General features: G+C 36.3%; 4 protein-coding genes across 11 annotated transcripts; 2 read left to right on the forward strand and 2 right to left on the reverse strand.

Moving 5' to 3' along the window:
* Nucleotides 1-1590: 1590 nt before the first annotated feature.
* LOC9308899 (NADH dehydrogenase [ubiquinone] flavoprotein 2, mitochondrial) lies at nt 1591-4616 on the reverse strand. The gene is made up of 10 exons (XM_002874862.2): nt 4392-4616; nt 4277-4309; nt 4118-4183; nt 3335-3451; nt 3056-3133; nt 2861-2966; nt 2730-2776; nt 2536-2613; nt 2356-2421; nt 1591-1940 (listed from the first exon to the last, which is right to left on the reverse strand). Exons 1-10 carry the CDS (start codon nt 4458-4460, stop codon nt 1833-1835), a joined length of 768 nt encoding a protein of 255 aa, XP_002874908.1. The 5' UTR covers nt 4461-4616; the 3' UTR covers nt 1591-1832.
* Nucleotides 4617-5250: 634 nt separating this feature from the next.
* Nucleotides 5251-10385, reverse strand: LOC9310976 (cullin-1). Of its 4 annotated transcripts, XM_021023163.1 has the most exons (21): nt 10253-10385; nt 10110-10165; nt 9520-9682; nt 9336-9435; nt 8959-9144; nt 8830-8877; nt 8537-8740; nt 8371-8448; nt 8084-8173; nt 7920-8000; nt 7738-7797; nt 7620-7649; nt 7418-7504; nt 7186-7335; nt 7058-7113; nt 6755-6875; nt 6501-6662; nt 6272-6415; nt 5979-6197; nt 5711-5878; nt 5251-5624 (listed from the first exon to the last, which is right to left on the reverse strand). In XM_021023163.1, the coding sequence occupies exons 3-21, from the start codon at nt 9648-9650 to the stop codon at nt 5523-5525; spliced, it is 2217 nt and encodes a 738-aa protein (XP_020878822.1). In that variant the 5' UTR covers nt 9651-9682; nt 10110-10165; nt 10253-10385; the 3' UTR covers nt 5251-5522. The 4 variants fall into 4 exon arrangements, with proteins under 4 accessions (XP_020878822.1, XP_020878823.1, XP_020878821.1 ...); XM_021023164.1 differs by lacking the exon at nt 10110-10165 and having other exon boundaries at nt 10253-10340; XM_021023162.1 differs by lacking the exon at nt 10253-10385 and having other exon boundaries at nt 10121-10246.
* A 79-nt stretch (nt 10386-10464) lies between these two features.
* LOC9310977 (homeobox protein LUMINIDEPENDENS) lies at nt 10465-15408 on the forward strand. The gene is made up of 13 exons (XM_002872784.2): nt 10465-10795; nt 11108-11135; nt 11254-11384; nt 11512-11879; nt 11980-12073; nt 12148-12241; nt 12336-12465; nt 12565-12598; nt 12685-12728; nt 12818-12906; nt 13141-13737; nt 13874-14388; nt 14677-15408. Exons 1-13 carry the CDS (start codon nt 10631-10633, stop codon nt 15247-15249), a joined length of 2862 nt encoding a protein of 953 aa, XP_002872830.1. The 5' UTR covers nt 10465-10630; the 3' UTR covers nt 15250-15408.
* Nucleotides 15409-16839: 1431 nt separating this feature from the next.
* Nucleotides 16840-18460, forward strand: LOC110227838. Of its 5 annotated transcripts, none has more exons than XM_021023613.1 (4): nt 16842-17126; nt 17296-17651; nt 17748-17835; nt 17914-18460. In XM_021023613.1, exons 2-4 carry the CDS (start codon nt 17298-17300, stop codon nt 18312-18314), a joined length of 843 nt encoding a protein of 280 aa, XP_020879272.1. In that variant the 5' UTR covers nt 16842-17126; nt 17296-17297; the 3' UTR covers nt 18315-18460. The 5 variants fall into 5 exon arrangements, with proteins under 5 accessions (XP_020879270.1, XP_020879272.1, XP_020879274.1 ...); XM_021023615.1 differs by having other exon boundaries at nt 17944-18460; XM_021023614.1 differs by having other exon boundaries at nt 16844-17126; nt 17917-18460.
* Nucleotides 18461-20083: the final 1623 nt, after the last annotated feature.

Raw genomic sequence — 20083 nt, forward strand, 5'->3', positions numbered from 1 at the left:
TTCCAAATCTGAAATGCTAAAATATATACATTTTGGACAGAACATGTAGCAATTTAAACGTTTACATTTGTATAGAATAGTGAAGATAAAATACAATTTTTTATGGGAAAATTGGATATAAAGATAAATAATTAAATTATCGTCCATCTATGCATTCTATATTCTTAATTGGTCATATATGTTTTTAAATTGGTCATATATGCTTTGATATAATTAAAATCCCATTTATATCCTCTTTTTTTTTTTTGTTAAATCTTGCTAAACTATAAAATTCCAAAATTAATTAGATTACTTTCTAAAAATGATTTGGAGAAAATATATGACAAAAATAATATTTAATTACTTTCTAAGTTTTTTTTTTTTGGCGTAGATAATTTCAAATCTTCTTCCGCTTTAATTTTTTTTTACGGCAACTTCTTCTTTGATTTTCTCTTTTGGGACTGCCCATCGATATGTTGGACGATGTCAACATATACATGCACATCAAAGGCATGTAGATGATCTACGGGAAATAACATCTGCTCATGTATTCATGACCGAATGACAAAGTATGAACCTCCACAGCTAGATTCTAATATAATAGAGATTAAGTAAAAAACAAACCCACAATGATTTATGCAACTTTTTTACATGTCAATTCACTTTTACATAAGTCACTTTCATATATTACGCCTATAATAAACCACAATTTTTTACAAATGTGGTACTTTTGTTAGTTTATAATTGAGTTTGGTTATATTACGTATTTTGTATTTTGTGTAAGTAGAACAACACATTTTACTCATGTTACATATTTTTCAAGAAAAAGTTGCGTAGTTTCGTAATCTTAACTTTTTATATTCGATTTCCGTATTTTATAATTTATTTTCCTTTTAAAAAAAACATTCTAAATTAAATAGAATTTGTTTTCTATTTTTTTGTAGAATATATAGAAAAATATAAGAATGAGTTTTCTAACAATTTTAGAATATGGGTAAATCAGTAAATGTTAGAAAACATATTCTAATTTTTCTAGAAGAAAGAGCAAAGTACATAGAATATGTATTCTAAATTTCGTAGAATTTAGCATTCTAAATACAGTAGAACAAAAATGCGTTCTAAATTTTCTAGAACATGTAGAGTGTATAGAATACATTATCTAAATTTTATAGAACATTTTTTATTTTATTTTTAAATTTTACAGAACATGTACAATATATAGAATACACATTCTAAATTTAAAAGGCGTAGTCTAAACTTTGTAGATTATATTTTATTCATACAAAACGGTAACAAAAATGATATATTTTTGATTTTATAAGTAACCCCATGACTTCTTTATCATTTGCTTACAAACTATTTTGAATTTTATTTGAAAAATTGGCTTAATCAATTAAAAATGGTATATTAGGAATATGTGACATTTGAATATAGAATGCATAGGTGGATAATAGTTTAATTATTTATCCTTTATATCCAAATTTCCCTTTTTTTATTATCTTGTTAGTTTTTGGACAAAAAAAAACCAAAAAAAAAAAAAACTCATCGAAGCTTTAAAGTTATTGATATGATTATGTGATTCATTAAATATTCTTTTTTAGACAAAAGTTAGGAAAATCTTGGTCTTTTAAAGTAACACATACAAGTTTTTTTTATTAGAATTTCACATAAATCTTGGAAGTGAGATCGTAATAAACGAGGATGATTTTGGCAATTTGTTTAAAATGGGTCTAAATTCCAAACCAAGAAGACTACAAAGAGTATGCAAACTCAATTTGATGCTACAGGCGTCAAACATCGCTATAGCCTTTGCGTTATTGAACCACATAAAACTGCGGCGAACAGAACTTAGCTTAGCATGCATCAAGGTCACGGAATTGCGGTGGCTTAGGCTCACCAAGGAGTGTCGTATTTCCTCCTTCTGGTCCACACTTGATCCTCTTCGGGTTCTGAGTTCCATGCTGAGAAACAAAGATTAACATCATGAGAAGTTGGATTTGGGGTTTGACTTAAAGGGTGTGTTCAATCTAGGTTATACTGAACCAATCCAAAAATGCATTAAAAAATTAATCTGAAAACCAAACCAACAGGAAAAAAAAAAAAACACTTTGTTTTCATTTTTGCTATACACAAAACAAACAGTAACCAAAAATAAAATAAATTGTTTCAAACCTCAATCATTTTCCAAATTGTCTCCTAAACAAAACTCAATCGAAATCGGAAACTCCAAAATCAAACAAAGTGAACCGAAACCTGATTGGGCACCCCTTTAGACCGTTAGGCAACCAGATTGTTTTACCCAACCGTTTCAATGTGATAGTATGAGAAAAACATCAGGCAAGTATACAAATGCAATGGGTTAGTTTAATGCCTTACCGGTGGCTTTTCTCCTTTTCTCAGCTTTTCAACAATCTCTACGACTTTCTCAGGTGTGACATCTTCCTGTGTATTGTAGCATAAGATAGTGTTAATACGAATTTACTCTTTGTCGATGTAATCGTATAAACAAACAATAATGCGGGAGAAAGAAAAGTTATTGGATGAGGTTTGACATACGAAATAGTTGTATGTATATCCTTCTGATCCATTCGAATAGTCTGCCACAGTGATCATGGGTGCATTAACACAACAACCCTGTAACAAAACCAAATACATGAGATGAGATTTCATGTGAAAGTATTAATATCGGCAGATGGTTCTGCATGAATTTACAATTTACAGAAAGTAAAGAGATGATGCAAAATCCATACCATGCATTCCATCTCTCCAACAGAGAACAAACCATCCTTGGTGACTTCTGCAAAAACACAATACCAAATATTGTTATGACTGAACATCAACATATGATTTTGTTTATGAAAGGAAGCTCATAGAGCTTTACCACCGCGTTTCACTCCCAAATGGTCTAGCAAAGCTGATTCGATGTCTCGTGAACCACGGATCATGCATGGTGTTGTGCCACAAACTAGAAGGTGGTACTTTCCAACCTATAAAAGAAAATGAAGGATGAGTTTGTGATGCGTGTTTTGACGAGCACAATAGAGACTTGAGTTTATGGGTAGTAGGTACTTCTTACTTTTGCCCTGTTGAACATTGAGTAAAATGTTGCAACCTCATAAACACGGATAGGAGCAACTTCTATAACTTTAGCAACCTGAAACATTTGTTGTATCGTTATGCTGGTAAAATCACATCAACGGGTGTTGTGTTCCAAAAAATGAGGTGCAAAAAATCAAGTCTAACGGCAACAATCAAACAAAAGTGGAAAATGTCAAAAGAAAGATATTTATAAAGACCCACTTCAGAATCTTCAATCAGTAAGAGAAAAGCTGAAAAATACTTAACAAAGACATACTGCATTCATAGCTGAAACAGGGAGCCAGCCTCCATGCTGCTGTTGTGCAAGATCTAGAAGAGGAATAACTGCGGACTGCTTGTAATTGGATGGATAGTAAGAGAGTATCTCCTTAACCTACACAAGTTGGACAAAATGTTAGAATGTCCCAAAATCTGGATGCATGGGAAAATCAAATTCACTGTATACGTAAGATTACTGCAGCGAAACATGAAAGATGCAGTAAACTGGAACCAAATGCACAAGAATGTATTAGTACTTTTAATTCCATAAAACCGGTATTAGTAATTCCTGGATAATCTTTCTCCCACACAACACAAGAAAATCCGTGTTGGCCATTTGGGTCCTTTACTCAAAGTCTCCCCTAAATCAGTTCCAGAGTAGCCAATTCTAAGTATACAAGCACAAATAGGCAATCCAAAATATCAAATAACCCAGTCCTTGCTGTTTAATATTCTTTCGAGGAATGCTAACTCAGAGGACCATAAATAATGCCTAATCAGGGGGCAGGGACTATGTTAACTAGGGTGGTCTAACAAAGCCATTTCCTTTTACTCAAAATGGGGAACGAGGGCTAAAGATTCCAACATTTTCCCGTAGGAGTATAAATTATTTCCACCATTACTAACATTTCACCAGAAAATTCAGTAACTAATGTGACAATCTACATCACCAAATTAGTTCATGTCTGTATTGACCTCTACTGAATAAAATCCCCAATTCGTTCAACACACTGTAAGATTTTCATCATTACCACAGAAGGAAGCGATTTTATTCACTGACCTTAGATTGGTTTGCCTCGGAAAACTCCCATGGAAGATCGGGTTTGTTATCAGGAGAATCCAGATGCTATAAGTAATCAACAAAAATCAAATGCCGACAAATTTCAAATAAAATTAGACAAAATTGAACCATAGATAAACGAGATTATCCAACACTCACGTAGTTTAAGGCCGTCGATAAGCTACGAGACACCTGTAAGAGAGAAATGACCCCGAGGATGAGATCGGGAAACGACCAGAGAAAAACCGAGAGGAAGCAAGGAATTTGAGAATACCTGAGAGGTTGGTTGACGGAAAACTTGGCGGATCTCGAGAAGACGCTTAGCAGCGAGCCTAGCCAGCATTTTCGACAACTTAAGAGGACGAGAGACGCACACGAAGCTTTTTTGATCTGAGAGACAAGGAGAAGCAGAGAAACCAAGGAGCTAGACTCGGTATCTCACTAATCAAATCACCTGGCGCAGGATTGACTAAAGCCTCTCGGGGCCTGCTAAAATAAGCCTGAGTCCAATTCATTATAGGCCTATTACTATTGGGTTACGATTTAGGCCTTTTTTAATAAATGGACTGATACATACGAGCAGGTTTCATTTTATAAATTATAAATAATCCCAGACATGTATACATAAACCTTGCTGGTTGATAATTTGCATCCTCCTCCATCATATATGGGAAATATGGCCATGCCATGATTCTTTGTTATCATCAGAAAAGAGAAAACATCTGCTCAATGGAGTAAATGACTCAGCACCTCAAAACATATATGAACAGAATCTCTCCTTGTCGTATATATCTCTGTCTAGGCTCCAAATATCGTCTTGATGATCCGTTCATAATTCATATTAACCCAACCAAAAAAAAAAAAAAAAAAAACACATCTCCATCACCCACCTATTTTTTATATTGTCATTAACCTTTACCCTATCCGTCTTTATAGCCTAGGAAAACGGTTTAAATATAAAACATTCGTCCTAAGCACAATCTCACGATTCTGATGATTTTTAATTTCGGCGCTTGATTCCTTCTGTTCATCTTTGTCACATTAGCGTTCGATTGGAAGAAATCTCATAAGATTTGTTACCATTTTCCCATCCGCCAATATAACAAACAAAGATACATAAAACTTAAATAATATGGATCAATGATGAATATATTTTGAAAGCAGAGATTCAATCATTAAGGCCATTTCTCCATCTCCATTCAATATCCAAGAAACAAAACCCCACAAGGTAAAATTTGCATCCCAAAAAAAAAAAACACGACTGAATTTTTTTCAAGAGAAGAAAAATAGCGATAATGAAGCGATAATTTTTTTAGGATAGTATCCATATGGACTTCTAATATACAAAGCAGATCCTCCGATGCATTACCTTTCATGAGCCAACCACTTCCATAGTTGTTTTGCCCTAAGCCAAGTACCTGAACATGTTCGGATTCTCCTTGTCCCTCTCCAAATAATCTCTGGTTATTAAATCCTCCATGCGTTTCTTGATCGCCTTGATATCAGGCTGCCACAAAATTACAAATCCAATGAGTTTCATAAACTCATCACTACCTGCATTTTCAAATGTCTCTGTATATCTGTCTAGTTTACCTTGAACATTCGGCTAAGTTGCTCAACACACTCAGAAACAAGCTGTTGATGTCCCAATACTTTCCTGCTCTTCATGATCCTGACAATGGCAGCATCAATTGCGTAGCGTCTGTCTTTATCGACATCTTCAACGACTTTCTTCCTTTCATCAACTGGGGGAAGAGGGATCTGTGATGCAAATCACAGAACTTGATGTTAGTGATGAACAAATATGTAAAACATGACAGAAACTTGCAGAATTTTGAGTAATAATATTAACGTCACAAACCTTGATTCTGCGCATCCTATCGGTGAATTTTGAGTTGAACTCAAAGACATCAGTCTGGGAGACAGTCTTGGTACTTGGCTCCTTAAGGAGAATCTTGTACTTAGCACATGACAAGGAATGAAGCAACCTAACTAGATCTTCATGGCTTAGGTTTAGTTGAGCCAAGATCTCAGTGTAATTTAACTTGTCAGTTGTGTTGAAGAGTAGAAGCACAGCAGCCTATAGAGACGGAGAACGTGGCATCAGAGGCCATTTAAAATATATATCAGTATTTTCTCAGAAACAAAAGGTACCTGGTAAGTAGACACAATTAACTCGATGGACTTTTGATCAAACTTCCCGTTGATGTGACAAGTTCCCAGTGAATAGATCCAGGTAAGCTTCCTGTGTTTCGTTTTCGTTTCATAAAACCCTTTGAAGACTTCAACACACTTGATCTGAAACAAAGAATCAACGAATTAGATCTATCAGCAGCAAACTTTCTCCTTTTCAGGTATATAAGCAAATCAATAGAGTTTTTACCATTTCACTAGGTAGATTTATGTCAAATGATTTGTAACTTGGCCAGAAACCAGTGGTAAGAACAGTGACAGTCAAATCAATCCCAGGGTTTGCAGCAGGGTTATTGCCTAGATAATCCTCGAAACTGTTTTGGTTTTCTCTAGCCAATGTCAAATCCGTAACCTGCAACCAACGGATTAAAATTATACAGAAAACATAAGTCATCAGAGCAAGCACCGCTTTAAAATAAGAAACACAGGGACACTCAAACTAACCATGCCCTCCATCTTAGAAGTAAACTGTCCACCACATTGTTGCTTGAGCTTTGTAAGGATACTTCTCTCATGATCATCATTAGCACTGCGATCAAATAAGAGCCTACGGGCCAGCTTCTTCCTGCAATCAACCATAAACAAAACAGCTTGCAACTCAGTAATACAAGTTTTGTCTATCCAATACTATATTGTTGCAAGGCATCTCCACAAAAAGCTAGTAAAAACAAAACATTACAAGAAAAACAAAGAGTAGAAGCAAAAAGCGGATCCACAGATAAAGAAAGATTGGAGTGGGAGATAAACCTGTAGAACTCAGCAAAAAGATCCTTGTCACTTATGTATGCAAGCAGTTTGACCACCTGCAACAACATTATAAAATTCAGACTGATATCAGGAGACTTGAAAAAGAAATAACAGTTTGACAAAAGTACCTTCTCAAGCGTATCTTCAATAGCTTCATCACTCAGTTTTTCACTTCCCCCCTTCTTGAGAATATTGTCGCAAAAGGTTGCAAGTAGTTCTGCACTTGAGCTTCCAGCTACCGTTTTGTTACAGAAAATCTCAAATGCCTCTTTCAAAGCCTTTTCAAGAAACTTATGTTAGTAACATAACATAACATGAATAAGATAGACAAATGACAAGTGCGGAGAAAAAACATTAGACCTTATGGAAGAGGGTGTGGTTCTGGAAACATTCGGTGACATATACCATGTATTTATCATGAAGTTCAATCACTTTTCTGATAAGAACCTGAAAAAAATGAAAGGGTAGTGAATCGTGAACAATTTTTTACCAAAAAAGAAGTGAATCGCTAATCTCCAAAATATCTCTGACTACTATATCTATAATCGGTTTGTAATTTTACCTGTTCCTGGACGCTAGCAGTATTTGCAGCCTGTGGATTAAAAAACGATCTTAGCAATCACAAACGAAGCAAACAAAACAGAAGAGTTTTCTGAATAAACAAGTAAAATAATATGAACCTGATTTGTAGCCGTGTCTTCGGCCTGTTGGACGAGAGTGTTACCCTCTGCTGTGACATGCTGTATATGAATTACAAGTTACAGTTAATGTCATAAAGCAATTAAGAGACTGAAAGTACACCATGAAGAAAAGATTATCCATTTGCTAATCGTAAACAAAAGAATGAAGATAGGTAATAAACCTGCTTAAAGATGTTTGCAACAGGTTCCAAACCTCGCACAATTTTATGGTAAAGCCTGTACATCCTGGAGAGATCGTCGACCTGAAAGTAGACAAATATACTCCATCAAATAAAGAATTAAGACACTAACTACTTAACAATAAAAACAAATATACTTGCTCTACCTTGTCATCTCTTAGCAATGCACGGCACCCTGAGTGCTCTTTTTCTAGAAGTTGACTTGCATACACTACCAGCAATTCATGTTGTACTTTCTGCATACAAAAGATAGCTAATAAGTCAAACAGATATCAATCTTTAAAACAATAAATGCCAGGACTACACAGTTAAGAAGAGCCTAAAAAGAATTTCTTTACAAATAAAAATTCAAAATCAAGGCTTATGCAATATATATGGTTTCTTCATCAAATGTTTAAGTATAACCATAATTACATAATGCATAATAACCAACCTCAACAAGCTTTGGCTCACTGCTTGAGTGAAGGTAGTGAGTCACCCTCTCCCTCTCCTTCTTTAGACATTCTTCAGACTGTAACATGAAAGCACATAAGTTAACAAATACATCTAACTACTATGAAATGGAAACAAAGTTTAGAAAATGATATCACGAGTCATGCCTTCAACATGTAATCAGGGCAAGAATCTTCCTGAATCCAGCTTGATGCCTTGCGAGAATAGTAAGATGATGTATCTTGAAGCATGAAGCTTTCAAAATCTTCTTCGTATCTTTCCATCTGTCCCATTCCAATCTCTACATAGATATCTAACACGTTTTTCAGTAGAGCCCTATCAATCTGCTCGCCCTCCCGTTCTTTATCAACCTGACAGAAGAACAGGTTATGTTAAACCTTGAATCAGGTAAAAACCAGAGTTGAATGTAACTGCACAACATTATCGATGCCATACTTACAAGTGCTATTACAGCTTCTTTGACCTTAGAATGCAACTCATTATAAACCTGAAGCAAACAAAATCAAGGAAAAGTTAAAAATATTTCAATTCAAAGGAAACTATAAAGTCACAAGAATGAATGCAATACCAGGTCACGGAAGCATGTCAAGCCGACTTCATTCAGTGGTGGAAGTGATCTCCGAGCAATGAAGTAACGGTCAAGATAGTAGAAGAAGCGGGATAGCCATCTAACCATAACTTTATGGTTCGACCATCTTTTTACCAGCTCCCGCAGCATGTATTCATCATGCTTCTCCCTCAAAGCAGGTAAAACCTAAACATAGAAAACAAGAGAGGAAACAATCAAAACTGTTTGCCCAACGTAAGGATCAAGAGGGTACATAACTTCTTGACATATGAAACCATGCAAAAAAAGTAACATCTTACGATTCAGACAATGAGTAAAGCTATTAAAAACTTCACGAGGAGTTTATCAAAAAGAAACTAAAAATCAATCAGACTCACTGTTGAGTTAATATATTCCTCAAATGCTTCACGGTACTTGTCGTAAAGCTGCTGTGAGTAATCATGAGGAGGTTTCTGGGTGCACATGTTATAGATAGTCCTGAGAATCACATAAAAATCCCATCATAAGTACCAGTTACAAACAACTAACCAGTGTAAGGTAATAAACAAGTATAAAACCTACGTGTAAAGCATCATATATTGCTCAGAGTCAAATGCTGGCTCAGGCAATCCTTCCAGAATCCGTTTCAGCTTGGTAATCCCAGTCTGCATATAGTCCCATCCTTGCTCCAAGTCAATAGTCTTGCGCTCCATGTTGACAAACAACTTTTCAAGCTCTCCTCAACCTAAGCCAGCCAAAGAACCAAGGAGAAAACCAAAATTTAAAACAGCAACATTATTCATTCTTCAGAGGTTATAAAAACACATTAACAACCACATTATCGAATTGGAAACAAGTATTATCACCCAAATCAAACCCAGACTATCAGATTGTACGAAAACGAGGCCAGATGCATCAAGAGATACTCGAGAAACAAACCATCCATGAAATAATCACGAAATTACACAGTAGAAATGCAATCCAGAGAGACCGATGTAACCCTAACAACTCCGATCCCACAAAAACTCAAAATAAAAACCTAGATAGACGAACGAACAACAAAATCATCCAAAAATCAATAGTCGTATGGAACAAAACAAGCGAGAAATCGAAACATGTAGTGATATCCCGAGATCTTAAACCCTAATAATCAGAAAAAGGCATCGCCGTACCCTAAACAGACCTTGACGATTACCGATTCCCGATTATACAGGATCGGCGAGAGCTGCTGCGATCGAAAAAGAAGCGAGAGAGAAACAAAACCCTAAGAATCGTTCAGAGAAAAGCGTAGAATAGAGAGAAAGAGAGACGAGACCTTTGAGAAGGGCGGTGAAAAGATATCTCAGGAAACAAACTCGTTCTCTTCTATTATTATTTTTCAGGTCTTATAGATTTTTTATTTTTTATGTTAAAAAATTTATTAATATAAAACAAATTTAATTTCTTACCTTTTCACAGATCTGCTTCAAAACGCTGCGTTTAGAGTTTTCTTTTATTTACTTTTATGCCCCTTTATTTTGCCGTAAACCCTAACCCGATTCGACTTTTCGACAATCCGAAATTTAGGTAACCATGTTCATTGAATTTATCGTTCCACACATTCGAATCACTGAGTCCTAGGTAGAGACGAATTCCCTGATGCACATTTTGAATTCGGTTTGCGTATTGGTCTTCGAGTTTTCCGTCGGCGGCCATGGACGCGTTCAAGGAGGAGATAGAAATCGGGAGCTCGGTGGAGTCTTTAATGGAGCTATTGGATTCACAGAAGGTGCTTTTCCATAGCCAGATCGATCAGCTCCAAGATGTCGTCGTTGCGCAATGCAAACTTACCGGCGTTAACCCCCTTGCACAAGAAATGGTCGGTTATTGATGTTTTTTGTTGATATCGAAAGTTCGTGTTTTTTTTTTAATGGGGTAATAGTGTTTTTGGTATATGGGCAAAGCTGAGAAGGACAAGTCATTCGGATTTTGGTATAAATTCTCTTAAGTGTATTGAGTCTAGCAAAAATTAGAGGTGTTTTTGGTTTGAATTCATATAGCTCGACCTCTCCGTTTCTTCTGTGAACTGTAATGGTGATGGTTCGACTGTTTACATGTCACTTCGCCCGCCAAGTAATCATTTGTTCATCTTTGTTAAAGACATTGATCTGTTTTGTTTCTATTTTTGCAGGCTGCTGGTGCTCTGTCCATTAAAATTGGTGAGTCATCTTAGGATTCGTGAGATCTTTTGGCATAATTACGTATATCACAGAGAATGTTTCAATTCATTGTTGATCTCTAGATGCCTAGTATCTGATGAATTTGTGAATATTCCAGGAAAGCGGCCAAGAGACTTGTTGAATCCAAAGGCTGTTAAGTATCTACAAGCAGTTTTTGCAATTAAAGATGCTATTAGTAAGAGGGAATCTCGGGAGATAAGTGCTCTATTTGGCATCACAGTCGCCCAGGTATCGTTCTTCTTCTTGATATATATTCTGTTTGGATATGCTTTTTACATTCAATGTCAGATTTGATATGTCATGTTGAGGTACTCACTAGACTTTGGTGGTATCTCTATTTTTTGCTCAATGGCAGGTTCGAGAATTTTTTGTTACTCAAAAGACAAGAGTAAGGAAACAGGTAAGGCTTTCAAGGGAGAAGGTAATTGTGTCCAATACGCATGCTTTACAAGAAGATGGTGTTCTGGAAAATAGCAATGCCACAAATCATGTTGATCCCGTACCTTTGAACTCTACACATCCGGAGGCATGTTCAATAAGTTGGGGTGAAGGTGAAACAGTGGCATTTATGCCACCGGAGGATATTCCACCTGACATCAGTGATTCAGACAAATACTTTGTTGAGAATATATTTTCTCTGCTGCGTAAAGAGGAAACATTTTCAGGCCAGGTGAAATTAATGGAGTGGATCATGCAAATACAAGATGCTTCTGTGCTGATCTGGTACTAATTGAGGGTTCTCTTTCACTCACTGTCTTGTGTTATTATATTGTTATTATTATTCCCGTCTTGACTCTTGACAGTCATTTCTATGTGTGCAAAGGTTTTTATCAAAAGGAGGGGTTTTGATACTTACAACATGGTTGAGTCAAGCTGCTAGTGAAGAGCAAACAAGTGTCTTACTTCTTATCCTGAAGGTACATGATTAATTTACTTGCCTGTAAAAATATTCAAAATGTTGTATTATGGATAATTGATATTTAACATGCAGGTTCTCTGTCATTTGCCTCTCCACAAAGCATCTCCTGAAAATATGTCAGCCATACTACAAAGCGTTAATGGACTTCGTTTCTATAGGACGTCAGGTGTAATTTCCGAAAAACTTAAATGCTGTGTAGCTTTCATTAATGCCAAAGTTCTTGTGATTTATTCGATTTCATCATCTGATTTGAAGATCAGACATATCAAACAGGGCAAAAGGTTTGTTATCAAGGTGGACTAAGTTATTTGCGAAAATCCAAGCTATGAAGAAACAAAATCGTAACAGTTCGCAAATTGATTCGCAGAGTCAATTGCTTCTGAAACAGAGGCAAGTTGTGACTTTATGTGTCAACTAGATACTTTTTCTTACCTCCCATTTTGTTGTTTAGTGGCATTTTACTCATAGACTTCTGTCTTTGTTATGCAGTATTGCTGAAATCATGGGTGATAGTAGCAATCCTGTAAGTGGGGCAAAACATGATTCTATTTCTATTTCTATTACGTGCTCCATATCAGTTCCCTAAAACCTTTTTTCGTGTTGTAACAGGAAGATATTCTTAGTCTCTCAAATGGAAGGTCAGAGAATGTCAGGTATCAGTTTGGTTGTTAAATTCCATCTTAAATAGTTTCCCTTTTGATTGTTAGGTGGTTTCATAATTATTGGTTATCTTTTGGTCCAGGAGGTTTGAATCGTCACAGGGTCCAAAACTGTTGCTTACTTCTGCAGATGATTCCACCAAGAAACAAATGCTTGGTTCAAATCCATCATGTATCCTTGCGTTTGCCCTCTTTTATAAAAGCACCAGTTGATTTACATTTTTCTCAATGCATTGGATAAGTTAGCATATTGAACTCATTGGCTACTTCTGTTATTGAGTCGGTATTATACATATGAAACCTGCTATGTCAAGAGAGCAACCAAATACTTCGCATCATGTTATGGTCCTTTTCCTAGCTCCGGATAATCCTTCGCTTCAAAGTTAGTTTCCTTAGCTTGCAGCAGATAACAAAGAACGCAGGAAAGTACAGATGGTGGAACAACCAGGCCAAAAAGCTGCTGGAAAGAGTCCTCAGACAGTAAGAATAGGAACTTCAGGTCGAAGCCGCCCTATGTCTGCTGATGATATTCAGAAAGCAAAGATGCGTGCCCTTTATATGCAAAGCAAGAACAGTAAAAAGGATCCTTTACCAAGTGCTATTGGTGATTCGAGAGCTGTAGTTCCTGAGAAGCCCTTGGCTCTTCAGTCCGCCAAGGATTCTCTACCTAGTCAGAACAATGAAGCTAAGTCTGAAGATACACCTGTACTTTCAGCTGTTCAGCCCGTCAATGAACCTTTGGCTGGTCAGGCCGTCAATGGACCTTTGGCTGGTCAGCCCGTCAATGGACCTTTGGCTGTTCAGCCCGTCAATGGACCTTCGGGTGGTCAGCCCGTCAATGGACCTTCGGCTGTAATTGTCCCGGTACAAGCTGATGAGATTAAAAAACCTTCAACACCTCCTAAAAGCATTTCTAGTAAGGTGGGAGTTATGATGAAAATGAGTTCACAAACTATTCTCAAGAATTGCAAGAGAAAACAGATTGATTGGCATGTACCACTAGGTATGTCATTCTTTGGATTTATATCTCGTTGACCACTTATGGAATAAGCTGAATGTGACTTTTCAGGGATGTTTCATTAGTTCATTTTTATTTTGGTGGTTATTTAGGTCTCATTCTAATGCCTAGTTTTTTTCAGGAATGGAACTTGACGAACTCTGGAGAGTGGCCGCTGGTGGTAATAGCAAGGAGGCTGATGTTCAGAGAAACAGAAACCGGCGAGAAAGAGAAACATTGTATCAGTCTCTTCAAACTATACCGTTGAACCCTAAGGAACCATGGGACAGGGAAATGGACTATGATGACAGTTTGACCCCTGAAATTCCATCTCAACAGCCACCAGAAGAAAGTTTAACGGAACCACAGGATTCACTTGATGAACGAAGAACTGCTGCTGGTGCTGCCACAACCTCTTCATCTCTAAGCAGTCCCGAACCTGATCTCGAGTTATTAGCTGCGTTACTTAAGAACCCAGATCTTGTTTATGCACTGACTTCGGGAAAGCCCAGGAATTTAGCCGGACAAGATATGATAAAACTTCTTGATGTGATTAAGACTGGTGCACCACACTCAAGCAGTAGCTCAAATAAACAGGTTGAAGAAAGGGTCGAAGTTTCTCTTCCATCTCCCACTCCATCAACTAATCCTGGAATGGTGCGTTACTCCAAAACCTATGCACCCCAAATTCCTCGCACATATCTTGAACCCCAATAATAGATCATGTTACCAAATTGAATCTCATGATAATTAGTGATTAAAAAAACCACGACACAGAGAAAAAGGAAAAGAACTACAACAGGCTCTAGCTATCACCAAACTGGATTATGAATTCCAGCTGTTAGATCTAACCTGATGAATACAATAATACCCTCATTAGAAGATGTTGATGTTCACTATTTCTTAACTTATAACTGATTTAAGTGTGTTGTTCCATTTTTACAGAGTGGATGGGGACAAGAAGGGATTCGGAATCCATTTTCAAGGCAAAACCAAGTTGGTGCTGCAGTTGCTAGATCGGGTGCTCAGCTTCGTGTTGCTTCAATGCAATGGCATCAAACAAATGAACAATCGATCCCACGACATGCTCCATCAGCATATAGTAACTCGATCACATTGGCTCACACAGAAAGAGAACAACAACAATATATGCAAGCAAAACTTCATCACAATTTACATCTTCAACAACAACAACCAATCTCAACAACCTCGTATGCAGTTAGGGAACCGGTAGGACAAATGGGGACTGCTACATCGGGTTCATGGAGGTCCCAGCAGAGTCAGAACAGTTACTACTCACATCAAGAAAATGAGATTGCATCGGCTTCACAAGTTTCTTCATACCAAGGGAATAACCAGTACATGAGTAGCAATCCAGGATATGAATCTTGGAGTCCTGATAATAGCCCAAGTAGGAACCATCCTAACATGAGGGGACAACAACAACAACAAGCAGCATCAAGGAAACATGATTCTTCTACTCATCCTTATTGGAACCAAAACAAAAGATGGCGTTAAACCATATATATGAGAACTTTGGTCCTCAATATTTGTTTGTCAAGGTTGAATTAGCATTTTACTCTCTTCAGACACAGATTTTCATTATTAACTCGCAACAGATTCACAAGAGATAAGAAACTAAAAGAAAGAACGGATAAAAAGTTGTTACTGTCTCAATTGGCTTCAAGGCTTTTCAAATAAGTCTTCATCATTATTCGACTAATTCGAAATCTGAACCAATTTTGTAACAGAAACACGGTTTAAGCCGGATTACTTGTGTAATTGGAAAATTTGGTATACAATGTCAATTTTTAGTGAATCTTGTCTGTTTTTGCCCAAAAAAAAAAAAAAAAAAAAAAAAAAAAAAAAGTGAATCTTGTCTGTATCTGAATCAGTTCTGTAACCGGTCAAACTGGTTTACTTCTGTAATTGGAAATTGTGGTATACAGTTTCTGTAAAGATTGTTCTTATTGGTACCACACAATTTTGGATGATGTTTTCACAAATTGCCGGGTTTTCTTTAACTAACTAATAGTCTAAAACAAGCATCTTCGGATTAAAACTTGGTTAAGGCCATTAAAGATCATACAATCTAAAATTGCAAAATACAAAGTTAATAGCCGGTTCATGTTATCGTTCTTACTTCTTACGGTTTCATGGAACAGGATAGGTCAAATTTAAATTGTCCCCTCGAATTTCCGGATTGAATATATGATACTCGTTACGGAATTAACCACAATTTTGTTGGTAATAATAAATTGTTCTAAATTCGTTCACAAGTCTGAAGTCTCTAATCGTCTCTAAACCCGTAATAGACATGAGCCATTATCTAATTATGTTCATAATCTTGCACCTTGGAAAGAAAAAGAAACAGAATTATAAGATTCAAAAAAAAAAAATGAAGGAAAGGAGATGAATGAGAGAGAGCCAAGGATCAGATAATTGTAGTCTGAGTTTTGGTCGACACAATAAATTAATATATCCGAATAATCGTTATCATCAATTCATTGGCTCTTTCTCATCGTCAAAACACAAAGAAGCAAACCAAGAAAACTGAATTAGAAGTGAAGGCTCAGAAGGATCCATTGGTAAAATTTTCTAATCAGAGTATTCCTCATAAAATAGGTAGTTTTTCATCATCACTGCCTTCACTCTATACCCTAATTTCGCCAAAACACGAATTGAAAAAACAAAACCAAAAACTATTCAAATCTCCAAAGAGAATCACAATTGAAAACTGTCGAACCTAATTAAACTACGAAAAGAGAGAGAGAGATATCGAAACATGAATAAGAAAAATCGTACAACAAGCTACTTAGCAGAATCATCGTTCATTAGAATGAGTTGATTGAGAAGAGACATTACAGGCGGCAATATATAAGACAATGGAGGAAGCTAGGGTTTACGTTTTAGAAAGACTTGGGTCGGCCCCGTTAACCCAGGAAGTTTGGGCCTTGTAAATTTCATAAAACTCGGCCCATTAAGTATCTAGTTTTGGGTCTGACCCGTCGTTATATTCGACCCGGAAAGCTTTTCAATGTTCATACATGATGCCACGTAGACCGAGACGAAGAGAAAAGGGAGTTGAGAGAAATTTTCCGGGAAAAGGCAAGAAAATATCAGACAAAAACGATTATTCTGGGTCCATTTTTCAAAGGTTTTTTAAATACGCACCGTTTAGTCAAAGCGATAATGGGGAAATTTCTTCGACGACTTTCTCGAGAAACAAGTATTCAGAGAGAGTGGGTTCGAGAGAAAAAAAAAAAAAAGGGAAACCAAACCCTAATCGAGCTTCTCTTCTCGGAAATGTCGCACTTCCGCCACTTTTGACTCCTCCGTTCATCCGCGGCGATCTGAATCACCATCAATCTGATTTCGTTTCTGTGTAAAGAAAGGTATACGCATTTGATTTCTGTATCTCCTCATTTGGTTCGTTTCATTGCGTTAGGGTTCTACTACTGAGCAGCTGATTTGAGTGAGTTTCATCAGAGCTCTTCTTCGAATGTTGTTGATTCATCATTTATAAATTTTCTTTGGCTTCCTCTTGTCATGAAATTGAATCAGGAATGGATCAATATGGGATTCCAGTACAGAGAAAAGAGATGAAGCATAAGGGGAGAAATGTTGTATGGTCTGTTGGAATGGATAAGTGTTTGATTGAAGCTTTGGCTCTCCAGGCTAAAAACGGGAACAAAGTCGACAAATGTTTCAACGATAACGCATACACTGCTGCTTGTGTTGCCGTTAATGCTCGTTTCAATCTTAACTTGACTAGCCAGAAAGCAATCAATCGCCTCAAGACCATCAAGAAAAGGTACAAAGTGATGAGAGATATACTTAGTCGGGACGGATTCTGGTGGAACTCAACCACTAAAATGATCGATTGCGAAAGTGATGAGCTCTGGAGAAGATATATTGCTGTAAGTATATATATATATATCTCATAATCCTTGCTCTTTCACTAAAAGATCATCCTTCTTTGTGCACCATTATCAGCTTACAAATGGTTGGAACAGGTATACCCAGACGCAAAAGCATTTAGGGGAAAGCAAATTGAGATGTACGAAGAACTTAGAACAGTATGCGGTGACTATCAAACTCCAGGTAAATATAACAAAGTTAAGAAGGAAAGCAGTCATCATCTTAACCGCTTTGAAGAAGACTCTGTTTCATTCCCTTTAGCAGCAAGTTCTGAAGAACATAGCGATACAGATGGAACAGAGTCATACGCAGGAGCAAGTGAGTATATCCATGAAGAGTCTCAAGATCTTCCTCCTCCTCCTCGAGATCCTTTAAGACGACCTTTTAAACGTTCTCGAAACTCGGATCCATTTCAAGAAGCAATGTTAGCGCTTGCTTCTAGCATTCGCCGCCTAGCTGATGCAGTGGATCAAAGCAAAACTTTGATTAACACAGAGGAATTGTTGGAAGCAGTGATGGAGATTGATGGATTGGAAGAAGCAAAACAGATGTATGCATTTGAGTATCTGAATAGTGATCCAGTCAAAGCTAGAGCTTTCATGGCTTATAATAATAGGATGAGGAAGATGTTTTTGTTGCGGCAGTTTTGGTGGTGGAAGTAAAATATTGGTTTGCTTCTATGGCCTAAAGAATCCTCCTCTTCTTTTTGGGTAATGTAGATGTCTTTTGAAGTTTGTATTTGTTAATGTTAAAAGTTGGAAATATTTGTTGAGGCCAATTTGGTTTTGTTGTGAAGTCATTTCGTCTAGTTGAGGCAATTAGGATTTCAAACCAAATGATTCAGTTTAACAATTTTTCCTTTTTTTGGTAATATGAGGGAGACAATGTCTCCCTTCTTTATTGAAACTAAATTAAAAAAACTTACAAACGAACACTTCGTGGGCGCGTAGATCCACTAATATCCTCTAACAAAATAGAACGAACAACCTTAAGACTAACATCAAAATAATGAAAACCTAAAAGAAGTGTAAACGCATAGTTCGCTAACAATTTTTCCTTAGTATAAAGTTTAGCAAGTTCTCTTCTAGAAATTCTCAAATGTGTTATAAAGCATCATGGCAATTTTATTTTGTCTAAAGATGGTTATTTTGGTTTTTAAACTTGACATATTCTCTAATGTAAAGTTTAAACTCCAAATACTAAACCTTAAAATCTTAAAATTAAACCCTATGTTATGAATAAGTGTTTAATTATGGTGAATATAAAATTTAAATAATAGAAAAACTTTTATACATGTTGAAGGTTTGAGATTTGTGATACGGAATAATAAAGAACGCGAGGAGATAAAAAATTTGTTGTAATTTCTTTTGTAATTGAGTTGTGAAGTGTTACAATGATCGATTCATTGTTCTATATCTTATATATTAAAGGAGAAGTCAAAAGTGCTCACGTTCGCTCTCAGAATATGAGCAGTCGTTTTTACCCCCTTCCCTTTAATTAGATTAAATTAGTTAAATTTCCATTTTGTTAAAAAAAAAACGAAATTCTGAAAAAAGAAAATAAACGATTTTCGTTTCTTTAACCCTAATTTGTTCATTCGCTTATTGGGCTTATACTTTTACGGGTATAATTTACACCGTCATATGTAAAACTCTAAAACTTTATGCTGAAAAATCCTATAAATATAGGATGCCTCCCTTGAAACTCATACATCACGGCTTGATTTTTATGCATAGCAATTATGGTTTATAGTACTTTTTTGTACCTCAAATTTGGTCCTTTCTATGATGCATCGTCGTCGATTTTTTTTTCTTCTTTATATGTTATGGTCACTTGGAAAGTAAGATCTCAAAGATCTTTGCCAATTCGTGATGAGTTGTTTACGCGAGGTTTATAGTTTGGTCGATTACATGTTTTGATTTTCGTAGCTGTTTGGTTTTATATATGCATGATAATTCTCATGACGACTTTGATTAGCACTTCTTTCTTTCCTCAGGTACAAGCATAAACATTTTGGATCATGGAATTGCAAACGAAGCTCAAACCAAACTGAGGTATGTCCCTAATCTTGCTTGATTTATGCGTTTTTTACCAAAAACAAAATTAATTTTATTGCTCTACTATTGCGTGATCATATAGTTACGATCATCAATCAATCGACTGTGCGGCCTTATTATCTTTGGTACAATCTGTATTCTTTTACGTGTTGCCTTTTTTTATAACGCATTGTTTTATTGTTTTAAATTTATTTATGTGATATGTAAACTTTAAATCTGTTCAGTATGATGTGTTCTATATTATGGAATCTATGAAGATTATTCATCGGTCGCGACGTGGTCCGGATCGTATGAAAAAGAGGGCACAAGTCGATATGGACTGGAAGATGTGTTTCCGGACTTATAATTATCATTATCGTGTTATTGATATCTCG

The sequence above is a fragment of the Arabidopsis lyrata genome, assembly GCF_000004255.2.
Source record: "Arabidopsis lyrata subsp. lyrata unplaced genomic scaffold ARALYscaffold_6, whole genome shotgun sequence".
Classification (NCBI taxonomy): domain Eukaryota; kingdom Viridiplantae; phylum Streptophyta; class Magnoliopsida; order Brassicales; family Brassicaceae; genus Arabidopsis; species Arabidopsis lyrata.